This window comes from Perognathus longimembris, chromosome 24 (assembly GCF_023159225.1).
Source record: "Perognathus longimembris pacificus isolate PPM17 chromosome 24, ASM2315922v1, whole genome shotgun sequence".
In the NCBI taxonomy this organism is placed as follows: domain Eukaryota; kingdom Metazoa; phylum Chordata; class Mammalia; order Rodentia; family Heteromyidae; genus Perognathus; species Perognathus longimembris.
Window position 1 is genome coordinate 10,612,379 of NC_063184.1, and position 15,697 is coordinate 10,628,075.

The 15,697-nt window shown below is 38.9% G+C and overlaps 1 protein-coding gene across 26 annotated transcripts in view; it reads right to left on the reverse strand.

Annotated features, from left to right (window-relative positions):
• Ank2 (ankyrin 2) overlaps positions 1–15,697 on the reverse strand; it is a 457,187-nt gene that overhangs the window by 42,278 nt on the left and 399,212 nt on the right. For 25 of the 26 annotated variants that reach the window (XM_048333410.1, XM_048333422.1, XM_048333421.1 and 22 more), the window contains 5 exons: positions 11,254–11,478; positions 8,226–8,380; positions 5,539–5,750; positions 4,309–4,513; positions 1,712–1,808 (listed from right to left, as the gene is read on the reverse strand). In XM_048333410.1, the coding sequence (XP_048189367.1) occupies positions 1,712–1,808; positions 4,309–4,513; positions 5,539–5,750; positions 8,226–8,380; positions 11,254–11,478 (894 nt within the window). Of the gene's footprint in view, positions 1–1,711; positions 1,809–4,308; positions 4,514–5,538; positions 5,751–8,225; positions 8,381–9,365; positions 9,465–11,253; positions 11,479–15,697 lie in introns of all 26 variants that reach the window. The other variant, XM_048333424.1, reaches the window with a different exon arrangement.

The window sequence follows — 15,697 nt, forward strand, 5'->3', positions numbered from 1 at the left end:
GTCATGATTCCTTTACTACAGTCTTCAACACTCCTACAGATCTTCCTATCCAGTTAAATCTCTCTTTCAAAATTTTCATCCATTTCTCTTCCAAATTGTAACAAAATATGCACAGAAAACTTTTCCATTTTAGTCATTTTTAAAATGCATTTTATCCAGGCACTGGTGAGTTACAACTATAGTCTTAGATATTTAAGGGGCTAAGATCTGGAGTATCACAATTTGAAGCAAACTCAGGCAGAAAAGTTCACGAAACTCTTTTTTCCAAAATAATCCATCAAAAATCAATCTGGAGGGCTGGGGATATAGCCTAGTGGCAAGAGTGCCTGCCTCGGATACACGAGGCCCTAGGTTCGATTCCCCAGCACCACATATACAGAAAACGGCCAGAAGTGGCGCTGTGGCTCAAGTGGCAGAGTGCTAGCCTTGAGCGGGAAGAAGCCAGGGACAGTGCTCAGGCCCTGAGTTCAAGGCCCAGGACTGGCCAAAAAAAAAATCAATCTGGAGGCATAGCTCAAATGATAACATGCCTTCCTAGCAAGCATGAGGCTCTAAGTTCAAACTCCAGTACAGCAAAAACAAAAAGCAAAAGAATTAGTCATTTTGTGGCATTAGAATGTGGATTCATGATTGAGAAAACACACTGAGGCACCTATAGACTGATAGACTGAGTAGCTGTGCCCTGTGTGTGAATTGTTCCAACACACCTTGCTTGTGGTGTGTCCTATTACTCAACTATTTCTGCATTTCAATCTTTTCTTCCCTGCCCCATAGGCATTAACTCTTTGTGTGTGTGTGTGTGTGTGTGTGTGTGTGTGTGTGTGTGTGTGTGTGTGTTGGTTCTGGGGCTTGAACTTGACTTCTCATTCTGCTTGTCTTGCTTATTTACAGCTGGTGCTCTACCACTTGAACCATGCCTCCAGTCTGACATTTTGCTGGTTATTTGAAAAAGAAGTCTTTTGGCCTTTTCTGTCCCCACTGGTTTTGAACTGGGCCCTCCAGGTCTCAGCCTCTTGAGTTATTAGGATTACAGGTGAGAGACTAGATAGAATTTAAGTTTTAACTGCTCTCCACTTCAGTTTTCCCATCTGTAAAATGAATGTGTGGTTTGTTGCTCCACTTTCATCATGCACTTCTTGTAATACCAAATAAAACCATAAGGATGTTTAGCGTTCAATTAAAGACCATACACCTGGGAACTTAGATTCAAAACCTGAGTCAATGTGTGACACTATATAAAATGAGGTCGCTTCAGCTTTGTGAGGCATGAATAAAGATATTTAATATATAACTAGGTAATGTACAAATTTGTTAGGCTATATAAGAAACCTCTGTGGTCTCTAGGCTGAAAGAGCAGCTGAGGCTACTTGGTTAACAATGAAAAATTACTCATTCCTAAAACCTTTGGGATTGGAAAAATCAGTCATGACTGTAAGACCACAGCCAGAGTCAGAATCATACAGCTAAAACAGACAGGCATGCCTTCACTTTTAATCTGATTAGTAGGTCTTTCTTTGTGTCTTGCTGTTGTATTGCTCGACAGATCTAGTCCAAAGTGAGAAAGTCATTAAACAAAAATATCATTAAAATCAAACAAAATAATCACTTGTAATTAATTAAGAGACAACAACAACAACAACAATAAAAACACCAATGTGTTTGGGGGAAGGAGTAGAAGCAGCGTTGGGTGTTCTGTGCCAGGTACACGTACCTGGCAGACACGTTGGTGGTGAAGGAAACACATTCATTGACAAAGGTGAGTGGCGTGGTTCCTGTGATGTCTTCCCACTGCGCAGGGGTGGTTCCGCCTGAAACAACGGGAGTGTAGAAGAACATGAGGCAAGATTCCAGACTCTGGGTTGTAAAGACAAGTCACTGATTCTGGCTGTGTTCATCAGTGTCGTCCTTCTTCACACCCTTCAAATTGCACATCGAAAGCAAAACAGAAGACAAGAAAAAACCGCAGGCCCAAAAAACAAAGTTTGGGGAATAGAAAAAGAAAAGTAAAAGGCTCCTCAGTACTTACCACTGCTCAAAAAATTAAATTTAAGGGAAGTTCTTTGAGTAACTATGTACTATATTCTCTCATCAGCCCAATCTGCAGAATCTTTTATTGTAATTTCTGGGATGTGAAGATTATTTTGAACAGTATGTATTTGTATTAGCTACAGATCCTCTAACTAACTAAGAAGGCTGAAACCTTTTTAAAATAATGAGTAATCTAAATATTTTCTAGTTTATGAACCTCATATTTCATGCAACTATTTTCAAAATATGAAACAAAGAAAAGTTTGAAAGATATTAATAGCTCAATAGATACTAAAGGGTGAATGAATAAGTAAATGAATAGCCTTTGTTGGGGACATGGCTCAAATGGTAGAAAAGCTGGAGGGAGAGCGAGAGAGAGAGAGAGAGGCACAGAGAAATATTACATGATGGTCTTTGTCCATAGGAATCTTTATAAGGCTAATGACCACCTATTTTACTTGAACTAAGAAATTAAATTTCCGGATGAAAATAAAAGCAAAGGGTACAAGAGAAGTCTGAAATGAAAAAATAAATTTCTTTTTTTTGCTCTTTAATAAAAAATCAATTTATTTATTGTCAAAGTGATGTACAGAGGAGTTATAGTTTATACCTAAAGCAGTGAGTACAATTCTTATCAAACTTGACTGCAAATATCCTTAAAGAAAGTCACTTATCAATCAAAAGTTATGCAAGCTTATTCTAGTAGGTTTTATAATATACCCACACCCACTCCCTCAGACTGCCTCCAAAAATACTTAGTAAAAATTATGTAATATAGCAAAATTCAAATTTCCAAATGCCTAGGTAGTTTAAATTAATGTAAATGTACTTATTACTTTTAAATAATTTTAATTAAGTATAGAGAATGTTTAGTAACAGCCCATCTGAAGACACAACACAAGAATAAGCAGAATAAATAGCACCTTTGCCCATGTAGCATCATCCTGGGTTATTACAAAGGCAGAATTTGCCATAGACACTCTCCAGTCTCATATGCTTTCTCTATGTATCTTATGCTCCCATGATAGATGCAGAAGTTTCTTTGTTGCATAATCAACCACAGAACAAATATTATGGGAAAGATAAGTAATAGCTGAGCAAGTATGATCATTGAAGAGATCCTGGGATTTTTCCCTACACTTGGTATAGTCCATCAAAATCAAATTTCTGTCATCCAACCTTGGGAAAAGCTTAATGGTTCTCTGTCTTGAAAGAATTAGAAAGAGGGCTGGGGATGTGGCCTAGTGGCAGGAGTGCTTGCCTCGTATACATGAAGCCCTGGGTTCAATTCCCCAGCACTACATATACAGAAAACGGCCAGAAGTGGCGCTGTGGCTCAAGTGGCAGAGTGCTAGCCTTGAGGAAAAAAAAAAAAAAAAGAAGTCAGGGACAATGCTCAGGCCCTGAGTCCAAGTCCCAGGACTGGCAAAAAAAAAAAAAAAAAAAAAAGAATTAGAAAGAGACAACAAAAAATGAGGATGACTATTTCTGTCAACATGAAGGAGAAATTTTTTAATCTTCAAATACTACTCAAACAACCAGGGATGTGCTATCATTCCTAATGTCCGTATTCATATATGCTGAGTGCTCAAACTAGGCAATTATTGTGAAATGGAGAGATGCTTGGCTGCATTATGTAGTCCTTAAGTAGATTATTGGTATGAAGGGTTTTTTTTCTAGCCTCTTATCATTTGTAGTGACTTTGTTATAAAGAACACAATATTTTTTGAATATCTTTTGAGAACTTGGTAGCCTGAAAATGACTACAACTACCAAATGAAAAAGATCAAAAATCAGATCCTCTTAAAAAACTCTCTGATTTTCCAAAGTTAATTCTATATGCTTTTGTGATGAAGACAAAAACAACTCCTAGGTAGAACTGTTTGGTTGGACTACTGAATACAATTTTAATTTCCTTCCAATAGATAAAAGTCTTCAGTGAACCCCAAAACTCTGTCTTTGGAGGTGTGGGGCTATGGTTTGACTCTGAACCTTGTCAAATATGCACGCAAAGTGTAGATCTTTCTATCTTGGTTTAATTTTCAGCAAAAAGTTTCTTTACAGAGTTTCTATAGATTAAATAACAATGTACATAAGGTATCTAATAATTTGACATGCAGATTTCCTTTTTCCATTTACTTCCCCTAGTTAATTAAAAGAGCTTTTCCTAATTTGTCACATGTACGTCAACAAGTGTCTTATAATGAAAGTCATTCAACTTTAACAAACACTTAAAGTTTCTTCATTTAGAGTTCTCTACTAACAGCCTATGGGACTCACCCGTGATACTGCATAGCAATCTTAAGGTTGGTGCATCTCCCCCAAAACCATTCAGCATAACGTCACTTGAAGCTTTGGGGACTGGAATGGTCATGGTGATTGGCTTATGGAATTTTCTTCTTCTAGGTTCCAGAGTGACGATGGGGCTGAAGGTAGCTTTGTTTCCTAGGATCTTCTTAATGAGCTCATTGTGCATGGGCTGAGCCTTTCAAAGTAAAGAAAAACATTAAACCAAATGTTATATTATCACACCTAATGTCAAATGTCTCACCCCACACATTGCTTTTCATCGCACAGGTAGCTTGGTGGACTTCAACTATGGCAGCCATAAAGGAGTTTTTTGGCTTTTTTCCAAATCATTTCCTCATTTTTTTGATAAACAGGAGCATATATGAAGAAATGCAATGGCTCTGATCAACATGTTTGAATCAAGTGGTTTATTTGAACACTTAAAAAATTAATTTACTTTATTATTTTGGAGATGCTGTACAGAGGGATTACAATGAAACCAGTTAGGTAATGAGTACATTCCCTTTCCAACAGTGTTTTCTGTTCCCTTATCTCTCCCAGTCCCTTCGTCCTTCTCCACCCATGAGTTTGTATAGGTCACTTTCATCAGTGTACAGTGAGCTTCACTGCTGCACTTTTTTTCTTGAATTCTGTGATCTCCTCCCAACCCTCCTGAAGATATACACGTGAATGTACCATCTAAAGGTAAAAAAGACAGAATCATCAAAAACTAAAAAAAAAAAAAAGACATCTTTTATTTCCATGTCTTGGAATTCTTTTCAGTGTGTCTATTACTTTATGTAAATATGAAATACTATTCCTGAGCCCTCGCTCACATCCAACTTTGTAGGACTTGTGGTCTCTGCTGGCAACTTTTGCTCTGTGGGGAATCATTTGATTCTTTCACATTGTATTTCTCATTTGAAAAGGGAATGTGTAATTTTGGCTAGAGTGGCTTTGGAGTGCAGCATGCCTGCCAAAGAATATTCCTTCATAGGGGTGTATGGAGAAAGAAAGTATGTCCCCTAAATGTGTAGGCTGGAATACTCCAAGCAAGATAAGAACATCAGAATTCTCTTTTTGTTCGTTTTGCAGTAGAATCTCCCTGTGTAGCACAGGCTAGCCTTGACCTCTTGATCCTCATGCCCCAAGCCTGCTAAGTACTGAGATCACGGGGGAACACAATCATGGAAGGCCAGAGAGTATTCTATGCTGGTTTACCTGGAGGCCCACTCGGATGCGTTTGGTCAGAGCCCCCTCTGGGAACACAGCCTGCACTTGGGGCACCACGGTGCTGCTCAGCACGCCTCCCTCCGGGCCAATCAGGTTGCTGTCCTGCTTGATGCGAGACACCACGGCAAAATACTGCGGGAAGTCACGGGTGATGATGCGGCAGATTCGCTTCTTCTCAAGGTCTTCCGGGCTATCCAGCACTGAGGCAAGAAAGGGCGCATCTTCATCTAGCAAGCATTTCCTTTAGCAAGCATCCTAGCAAACTCACTGGCATAGTTCAAGAAAGAGTGAGCAGATGTAGAAGAAAACCTCGTTTCTATGTGAAGTAATAGGACAATTTGCCAAAGCAAGGTTTCTTAACACTGGAAGAAAATCAGTATTGGAATCTTTTATGGCCTGTTAGCTGGCACATTTTCTGTGCGAATGTGGCACTTTTGAGGGGCACTGTGGGAGAGAAGATCTCACGTTTTGTAAGTGAGGGTGTTTGGGGGCACACCAGCACTGAAAATGAACATGCTCTGGTCTTGAACTTGAGGAAGTTGTATATGAACTCCTTTTCCTTGCAAATGTCAAGGTATCCCAAGACCAGCTCTTCTACTTTTAAGGAATAATATAGCTCTTTTGTGTTCCTAGAGAAGTAGAGCAGGAATAAAAATGTTTATTCCAATGAGATGGTTGCTTCTGTGATTGTCACTCGGTTATATCATCTAACTTCAAAGGTTGCGATTACAGGCTCTGTATAAATGGTTATAGTGTAGATATTTCAGATAATTCAAAGAAAACAGACTGGATGAAAACACAGAATATTTGAACTACATGGTTCAATGAATATTAAGGGATTTAGAACATGGTTCCTTTTTAGAAATAATTTATGGTTTATTATAAAGGCATTGATAGTAACTATTTTTGGTTGACTGCTGGGTATGACTAAATAGGAAAAGGCAAATGACTAAAGTTTAATTATTTATACTTAAAGGTTGATACTCATACAAATGCTAACATATGCTTATGAAAAAAACATACTTCCAAGCATACAAACACAAATATACACAAAACTGATTTTTTTCAAGTCAAAACTAATCTTTACCTATGTAGAAAGATTGGTCCCCATTCAAGGGCAAGACGCCAGTACTCATGGCTATGTCACTGACAGGTAACACATCCAAGAATATATCCTAAATCAATAAGCTAGCAAAACAAATGGCTCTAAGAAGTAGAAGCAGCTAAATATTACAGGGAACAAGCTTTATCAATAACAGCACTGGAATTGTGGGTGATGGCCATGGCTGTAATCTCAGTACTTAGGAGGCTTGAGGCACAAGGATCAAGAGTTCAAGGCCAGCCTGTGCTACATAGGGAGATTCTGTTGCAAAATGAACAAAAAGAGAATTCTTATGTTTTTATCTTGCTTGGAGGATTCTAACCTACACATTTAGGGGACATATTTCCTTTCTCTGTACACCCCTATGAAGGAATATTCTTAAGCAGGCAGGCTCTCTAGTCACCCGAAGCCGTCCATTGCCAGTAATACTGGAGGACTGACAAACTTGAGAAACAACTATACTTTCCCTCACAAGTTCATCCATGTATAAGACTTGGTATGCTTTTGGCACTTGGCAAGGGCTTTGCCCTATTTACTTTGTAGTGATTTAAAGGAGCCTGTGCCTCTGATCTGGGTTAGTAGTCTTTCTCCATGTACCCTATGAAGACCTAAGAATGCATCACTTTCTTCTAATATTTCAACTTCGCTTTCATGGAGTAAGACAGACTTAAGAGCTGCAGTGAGAAAGCCGTAATCAAAAGCCAGGGTGCCCAATTAGATACGATTGTGCACGTAGGCAATTTAACCCTGGCTAAGTCCCTGTTCTGAGTGATAGCCTGAAGACTGAGTGAACTTAATTTTCATACCTCCTAATAATAGAAAGGTAAAACAAAATCTTATCCTCTAGCATACTTTGTATGGGTAGATGCTATATTTCTAACAGAACACCTTAACACTCAATTTCTAAAACATTTAAAATTTCCAATTTGGCATTTTTGTTGTATTTTGTTCCTAGACCGAGGCTTGAAATCAGGATTCTTAAACTATCCAATTTGGCATTTTTGTTTTGGTTTGTTTCAGTACTGGGGTTTGAAATCAAAGCCTCTTTTAGCTTTTTCACTCCTGGTGCTCCACCACTTGAGCCATAGCTACATTTCTAGCTTTTTGGTGGTTAATGGAAATGAGAGTTTCATGGACTTTCTTGCCCAGGATGGCTTTGAACCATGATCCTCAGATTCCAGCCTCTTGATTAGCTGGGATTATAGGTATGAACCATTCGCTCCCAGCCTCAAATATAATATTTTGGAAAGTCATGGTCTATTATCCATTATCATCCAATTTGCTATGAAACAATATTTATTCTCTCTAGTTTAAGATTCCAAAAAGTTTTACTAACTATGGAAGCTTTTTGTATGCCCTTGTTATAAGAAGTATTAGCTATCTTACAGAATTTTCTTTTCTTGACTCTAAAAGAAGCAAGATTAGATAAGCACATCAATGCATTCCAACACATCACATTGAAACATAGCAAAGATCCTACTGTGTCCAAACAGGGCACATACTCATACACCTAGGTGATAAGGAAGCAATACATCATTTTTATTCATCTTTTAACACCCTCATCTGAAGGTACCTTCATCCATGCCATTGAGAATTTCATTCAGCTCATCTTCAGTGTAGTCACAGAAATGCTCTTTCCAGTTGTCCCCATTCTCGCTGCGCAGGACCACGAGCTCCCTCTCCTTCCCTCGAAGGGCGGCAAAGTGCGGGATCTCCACAATCACAGGCCTGACATAACAATGCACAGCACTGAGTGTGGACAGAAGCGAACCCACAATAACACACGCACCTCGACCCTGTCTGTTGCAAAGTGACCTGGAATTCTGCTCTTTCTGGGGACGGGGACATTGTGGGCTGTCCTTGTTAGCCTGGTGATTAGCAGATGGTGGTGCAGTAGCTCTCCACCAGAGGGTCACCGATCCGCAGGGACATGCTGCTATTAGAAGCCAAATGACATTCCCCTGTGAGTGCATGTGGCATTCTGGAACTTCTCCTTTGATCAATGTAGATAGAACACATTTAACCAAAAGAAATGTGCATGCATATCTAGGATGTATGCCGATCTCCTGAAACATTTTCTACAAAGTGCAAAAAAAAAAAAAAAAAGACAAAATGGTTTACAAGAGGAGAAATGGCTCATACATTGAAGAAGTTGATGTATTCTAAATGAGATGTAAAAAAGGTAGACTACTTAATGAGCCATGCACTATGGTTTTTGCTTATATTGTCTTCATTCAAGGAAACAATAGGCATGTGTACACACATAGAGTGGCTAGTCAGAAATGTGTCCAATGCCTATTATGTTCAGGATTCAGAACATGCACCATCCTACAATTTTTATAGCACATTTATCTTCAAAAATTCAGAGGGGCTTTCCATTGTTTCTGAGTCCAGGTTGCTTTGATACAGACTCCAAACTCATCATCACCACATTGGAACTAGCACAGAGTACAGCTAGGCAGACCTCATGCTTGAACGAAAATGAAGATCACAGCACTTTAAGGGGAAAGATATAGAAACATCACTCAAAAAATAAAAGTCACATATCACAAGGGTCAGAAATGGTCCACTCGAGATAGGTTATACAGAATTTAAATCATAGAGAGAGGGACATGTCATGGGGCACAATGACAAAAAGAGAAATCATATTGCAGAAGAAGGAGAAGAATGGGGGGGCCCCAGCAGCCATCAATTTGTTTTAAGTCACTCCTACCCAAGGAATTTGGTTCCAGGAGGCCCCAGCTGAAGGATGCGGCTGACCAAACTTTCTCCCTCATTAAGTGGGGGAGGAGCCGTTGGCAGGTGGAGTTTACTGAGAGTACATCCAAAGCAGCAGTGAAAGAAAGAACATAAGTGAGCTTAAGGTGTCGTCATCCACAGAACCCCAGCGTCACCAGCGGATGCACGGGGTGAGCTTGGGCATCACCCTGTGTGTGGTTCCGCCCACTCCATTGGTCCACAAAGAGCAAGGGACAGAGACCCAGAGTGGACAATGGAGGTGCGTCTGTGGCCAGGAAAGCACTGGCCTGTCAGATGGGTCCCTGTTTACATTCACTGCCAGGGCACTAGCCAACCAAAAATGAAGGGGAAAAAAATGTTCCACAAAGCTGTTGGGAATATAAGAAAAAATTCTGCTCTGTCTAGAGGCCAGATATTTGCTGAATATTTCCCAACAGATTTGAAGATTTATTTTTTTTTAAGGCCCTAGAGCTACCTAAGCATGAGGGCCAAAAAATTTAAAAAAATTTAAAAAAGAATCTGAATCTGAAGTTAGAATATGACAAAAAATCATCAAGGATCTGTCCATCCCTAATGGTATTTCCCAAGCCACCCCAAAACTTTAAGGCTCCTAAAGCGCTGATCTACCTGATAGGAGGGCACGCGAGGGTGATTTCTACAATGGGCAAACATTGGCACACCTTTTTGCAGGTAAGAGAGTAATTTGAGGCAACTTGTGAATTATTTGCTCCAAATTACAGCCTTTAGAACATCTCCCAAGTTCTAAAGTGAGAAATCCTCTTCGCTGCCGGACAATGACAATGGACAAGATTTCCTCCAGTTCTTTCAACCGCGGAGACTTGAGGTGACAGACTTAAATACAATTGATTGGTTTCAAAATAATTTGAAACCTGTCCCCCTCCAAAACTTCCTCCTTGTGTCCATTTTTATTTCAATAGTTATTATTCATTTCTTGACACGCCAAGATGCCATTTCATAAAATTAGCAGCCATACAGACAAACAGAAGAGGAAAAAAAGCTGCTCAAAATTGCCAAAAAATAAAAATAAAAATGAGCATGGCAAAAGGGAGCACTGATGTCTTCTTCTCAAAGCCAGCTGAGGCTACCAAAGCAGCCAAGGTCTTTTTCAAGCTCAATGTAGCAATTTTGACAACAGAAAGGATTAAAAGATCACATACACTAGATCTTTCCATAGTCTCTAAAGTCAACACCGCTCTTCAAAGTGAAGAGAATGATACTGTTTTGTAACTATGTGAAAATTTGAATTTGGGCTTGGAATAGAGCAGTTATTCTTTTATTTTATTTAACTTTATTTTTTGCTGGTCCTGGGAACTTGAACTCAGGGCCTTGGCACTGTCCAGGAGCCTCTTGGTGCTCAAGGCTAGTGCTTACCACTTGAGCCATAGTGCCAGTTCTAGCTTTTCCTGAGTAGTTTATTGGAAAGCAGAGTCTCCTGGATTTTCCTGGCTGGGCTGGCTACAAACCACAGTCCTCAGGTTTCAGACTCCTACATAGCTAGGATTACAGGCATGTGCCACTGGTGCTAGTTTTATTTTTATTTTTCCTTTTTCTTTACACTTTGCCACTTAAGTCTCAGTTGAGAGAAAAAAAAATCTACCATCACCTTGGAAGCCTACTAATACATCCAAGGAGAAAAAAAAAATAATAAACCTGACTGTTTGACTCTTTACTGCCTTAAAGTAAGAGGCATATCACTGGTTTCAGATCTTACTTGTGTGTCTTATACATCTTACAGGCACCAACCTTCTTTCCCAAGGGCATGACGTACCTGTGGCATTCCATCTCACTGGAGGACACAAGTTCCTCGGTGACTAACTAGGAGGCTTAGCAGAAACCCTTACCCAAGGAACTGAGCACCAGAGGGTCCAACTTCAATCAGGCGGCTGGCCAGGCCTTCCCCTTCCACCATCGGTGGCATTGTTGCCAGTCTGTGGCGTTTCACGAGCCGGCAGGTGACTCGTGTTGGAGCTGTGCACTTCCGAGGTGGAATAATGATTCGCAGCCCGTTATGTCTGCAGCCTCTCATAGCACCTCCGCGGGCATCCACCATAAAACTAACCAGGAAACTAAAAGTTAAAATAGGAGATTAGATGTGCATTGAAATTTCAGGATAAACAAGCTTTGCGAAGTTAACTTTTTTTCATAGTGGTTTGTTCTCAAGCATTCCTTTTTAGTCAAAGAGAATAGAGGTAAAACCTTTGTTTTCATTTTTTTATTATTTATATGGTTTTTCATCATGAATCATTACCATTCATTATGAGAATTTTCATCTTTGTCAATAATGGTGAATATTAACCATAAAGTTAAAAAATATATCCAACTGATTTTGAAAGAAACAGGGATGGAATTATGCAACTCACTGACGAGTTTCCTTTTGTTATCAACACGAAGTCTTTGATTCCTCATATCTATATCCTAAATGATCCTCATGTTGAAACAATGGAAGCATAGATCAAAGAAGAAAGACTAAATGGCCATTTTTTTCTAAATGAATTCAACTTGGCTTTTCAGAATTATATATTGTCTATGTAGCCCATTGTAATACAACTCCATCTTGCTCCGACATCCTCTTATTCAAAAGGATATTTAACTGGTTGCTTTCTGACAAAGGTGGAACGCAAACAGCTGGATGCTGGGAATACAAGTCATTTGCTACTTACGGGAATGTTTTCACTTTTTAAAGTCGGATCTCCCTGCCATTTTAATTGAAAGAGAGAGGGTGATATCAGAGACTGTTAATGTCTTCTTTGCTCTGTTTCTAAAATGTAATTTTAGGGTGGGAATTTATAAGTCATTTCCTTTGAAATGATCTAACTGAGCTTGAAGCCTTGTTACTTTCTGAATCCTAGCCCTCTCTGGCACTCAGTTTCTCAAGGATCAAAAGAGTAAACAGCACAATAATTTATTTATTGTACACACATACACGGACATACACAGTGTGGAGACTGTTATACAGCAACACTGAAAACCTTCCCTAGTTTCACTGCATTTGCAAGATCTCTACACCAAAACAACAATAAAAATAAAAGCAACATATAGGTGTTTCATGGATCTATTTATAACAACTAGCAACAGAACCAGATTTGACACCTAGATATTGCTTCCATGACAACACAGAGAACGCTTGAAAGGGTTTTGTTTGTTGTTGTTTTTTTCATCAAGTAAGTTATGGGATAGAAATGCAGTATATTGATGTTATTCTTAAACAAGTGAGGAGAAATATCTTTAGCATCTTCCTCATAGCAGAACACAGAATTCAGTAAGCATGCCATTAAACAGAAATCCAGTTGCTAGTAATAAAAAAAAAAAAAAAGGAATGAGTGCGGAAGAACCCAAAGTGCCCATCTGAAGCACAACATGCAGGATGAGACCACAAGAAGAGCTGCAGTCCTCAGCATGCAGAGCCAGGCCAGGTCTACCATTCATCCCCAGCCTCTGAGCCAAAGAACCAGGACTAAGTCCGGGAGTGCAGTCAACAGTTCAAACGAAGTGCTGATACTGCTGATCTTTATTCAAATACCATGAGGGTGGGGGGATGGAAAGCTCCAGTAGAGCCCTTGGCTAGCATGTGCAATGCCCTGGGATCAATCCTCATTATTGAAAGAAAAATTAAAAACAAAAGGAAAGAAATAATGCTGACATTGTTCTTCTTAGCTTTATTAAGAATTCTTTTACTCTTTTTGGGGGGGCGGGGCTCGTCCAGGATAACTTTTTTTTTTATTTGACTTCCAAATGCCTGGTTATTCTAGGGTGTAAAAGAACTGGTAGCATTTCCAGGTGGATATGAAGATTTCATTTTTATTCTTGAATAGGATCTTTGCATTTATTTTTATTTAAAAGTAGGGGGAAATAAGCTTAATTTTTAACTAGCAATGCTTCTACAGTCACTGCAATATTTCTGATTCATTGATAATGAAGAATGATACTTCCTTGGAATTGTCTGATTTCTATATCCATGGGCAAACAGAATAGGGATTGAAGCTAGAATTCTAATACACCTGCCTGTTGCTGTCAGCCCTTTATAGCATCAGTACCTTTTGATGCACTTAAGAATATGCCATACTCATCTCATGGGCTGTTACAGTTCTACTATATGAATTTCACTATATGAATATAGAGGCTTATAGCCTCTATAATATCAACACTCCATCCAGCAAAACATGGGGAATATTATTGATGACTCACTCCCTACAGAATGAGTCCAAATAGCCATATGTTTGGCTGTAATCTTGTTTATATAATTACCTTAGATTACCTCCCTGAGTTTTTGTCACTGGAATTCTCCTTTCATTCTACTTATTCTGTACCTCTGTCCGTGTGAACTCTGTTACTTTCCTATTAAGTGCCAGTTGCTCCACTACTAGTAACTGAGTCATGGTCAGTGCTGCCAAGAAGCTCAGAGTCTAAGCCTGGATTTCATAAGATGGTTTCATCATTGCTTCAAATTGTTAACTCCCGGGTCAATGAGAAATGACCTATGACCTCATATAGGAGCTACCTAAGAGCCATATGGCAGAGATTATTATGTTTTCCATGTTTATTCTAGTGGCCCCTAATGCCTAGTAGAGAATGTATAGATTATACAGTGTGGGGGGTGTCAAGAAATAATTCTTGAATGAGTGAATCAATGAACAGAGCAGTGAAAAAGTGAGTAATGAGAAGTTGCATATATTTACATCTGACACTGGATAAAAGTAGGAAGCAAATTAATTCTTTGGTTTCTGGCCAATTATTCCAATCAGAATTCATTTAGTTTACTATATTGGTATAGCAAGATAGGTAGAAAGTATTATTCTTACTTTTAAATATACTGACACAATTTTATTACTACTCTAAAACTAGGAACTTGATATACTTACTAGGGGGCTTGTGGAAGGGAGAAAGAAGTTAGGAGAAACAAGGGTTTAAATCTGACAAAAAGAAACAATTGGAAAGAAGTATTATATGAAGGAAGGTCAAAGATGAAGAAATCAAAATGCAAGTAATTGCAGAATGAAGCTATGAGGAATTAAAATTTGCCTGCAATTATCTTTGCGTCATTACAGGCCAGGAAAACAGTGTTTATGTAGTGCATCATAAGCAAATGAATCAGAAGAATTAAATGCTAATATCCCTTATGCGGGGGAAAATTAAGTTTCTAAAAAAAATAAACCTTGGTATTTTTATGAAGTAAATAGCGAAGTGACATAAACTAGCAGAAAATAACACAAATGAGGAAATTTTCTTGAGAGAGAGAGAGGAGAGAATGGAGTAAAAGAGAAAGATGTCAAGAAAAACAAAAGGGCAGAGACATGGATGAACTAAGTAGGAGCAGTAAGACATGAATAAAAATGCTTATAAGTCTAGCAAGAAAATACTCTGAGGAAACTAGACTCATGATGTAACTGGTACATAAAATGTAGACTGTATGGGACCGCATACATACTAAAGGAGCTATTCCTTTAAATTCGAAAGAATGGGAGGAAATAATGACTTAGCTGCCAATGAAGTCCGTAAGTACAGGCCCATATGCTAATCATTTGCCTTCAGTAGTTCACAGTATAAAACTGAGTATTATTTGATCATTTTTCTCAAAAGTAGAATATAAAAGAGTGCGGCTTGGACAAGTATTAGAAATAAGGAGTGTCTATTCTGAATGTACAGAGAAATGGCAAGGAAGACAAATTGTAAGATGCTTTGCCTGTGTGGAGCTCAGGAAGGAGAGAAAGGGTTGGAGCTGTGACTCATTAATACATTCACATACTAGGGCTGATTGATAAATATAATTTGCTTCTGTGGGGGGTGGATATTAAAATAAGGATGTGACCTGGGTGCTAGCAGTTCACACCTGTAATCCTAGTGACTCAGGAGGCTGAGATCTGAGGTGCAAAGCCAGCCAGGACAGAAATGTCCTAGAAACCCTTATCTCCAGTTAATCACCAAAAAGCCAGAAGTGGAGCTGTGGCTCAAATGGTAGAGTGCCAGCCTTGAGCAAAATAGCTCAGGGATAACTCAGACCCTAAGTTCAAGCCCCAGGATGGGTACAACTAAAGGTGGGCAGAAATCAGTTAGAGATTAAAAGAAGTGAAGAACATGAAATAAATACAGGAAATGGTATGTGAATTGAATTGAAACTTCACTCTGTAGTCCCTAGGTGTAAGACTGAAACTCCCCCTCTGGTGAAGGCTAATTGTAAGGTCATGATAAGAATTAATTCCTGTGTGGATAAAGCAAATGGGATTCAATAAATGCTTGTTCCTATAGGGCTTTATATGTTTTGAATATCTTGAGAATTAAAACATGTTT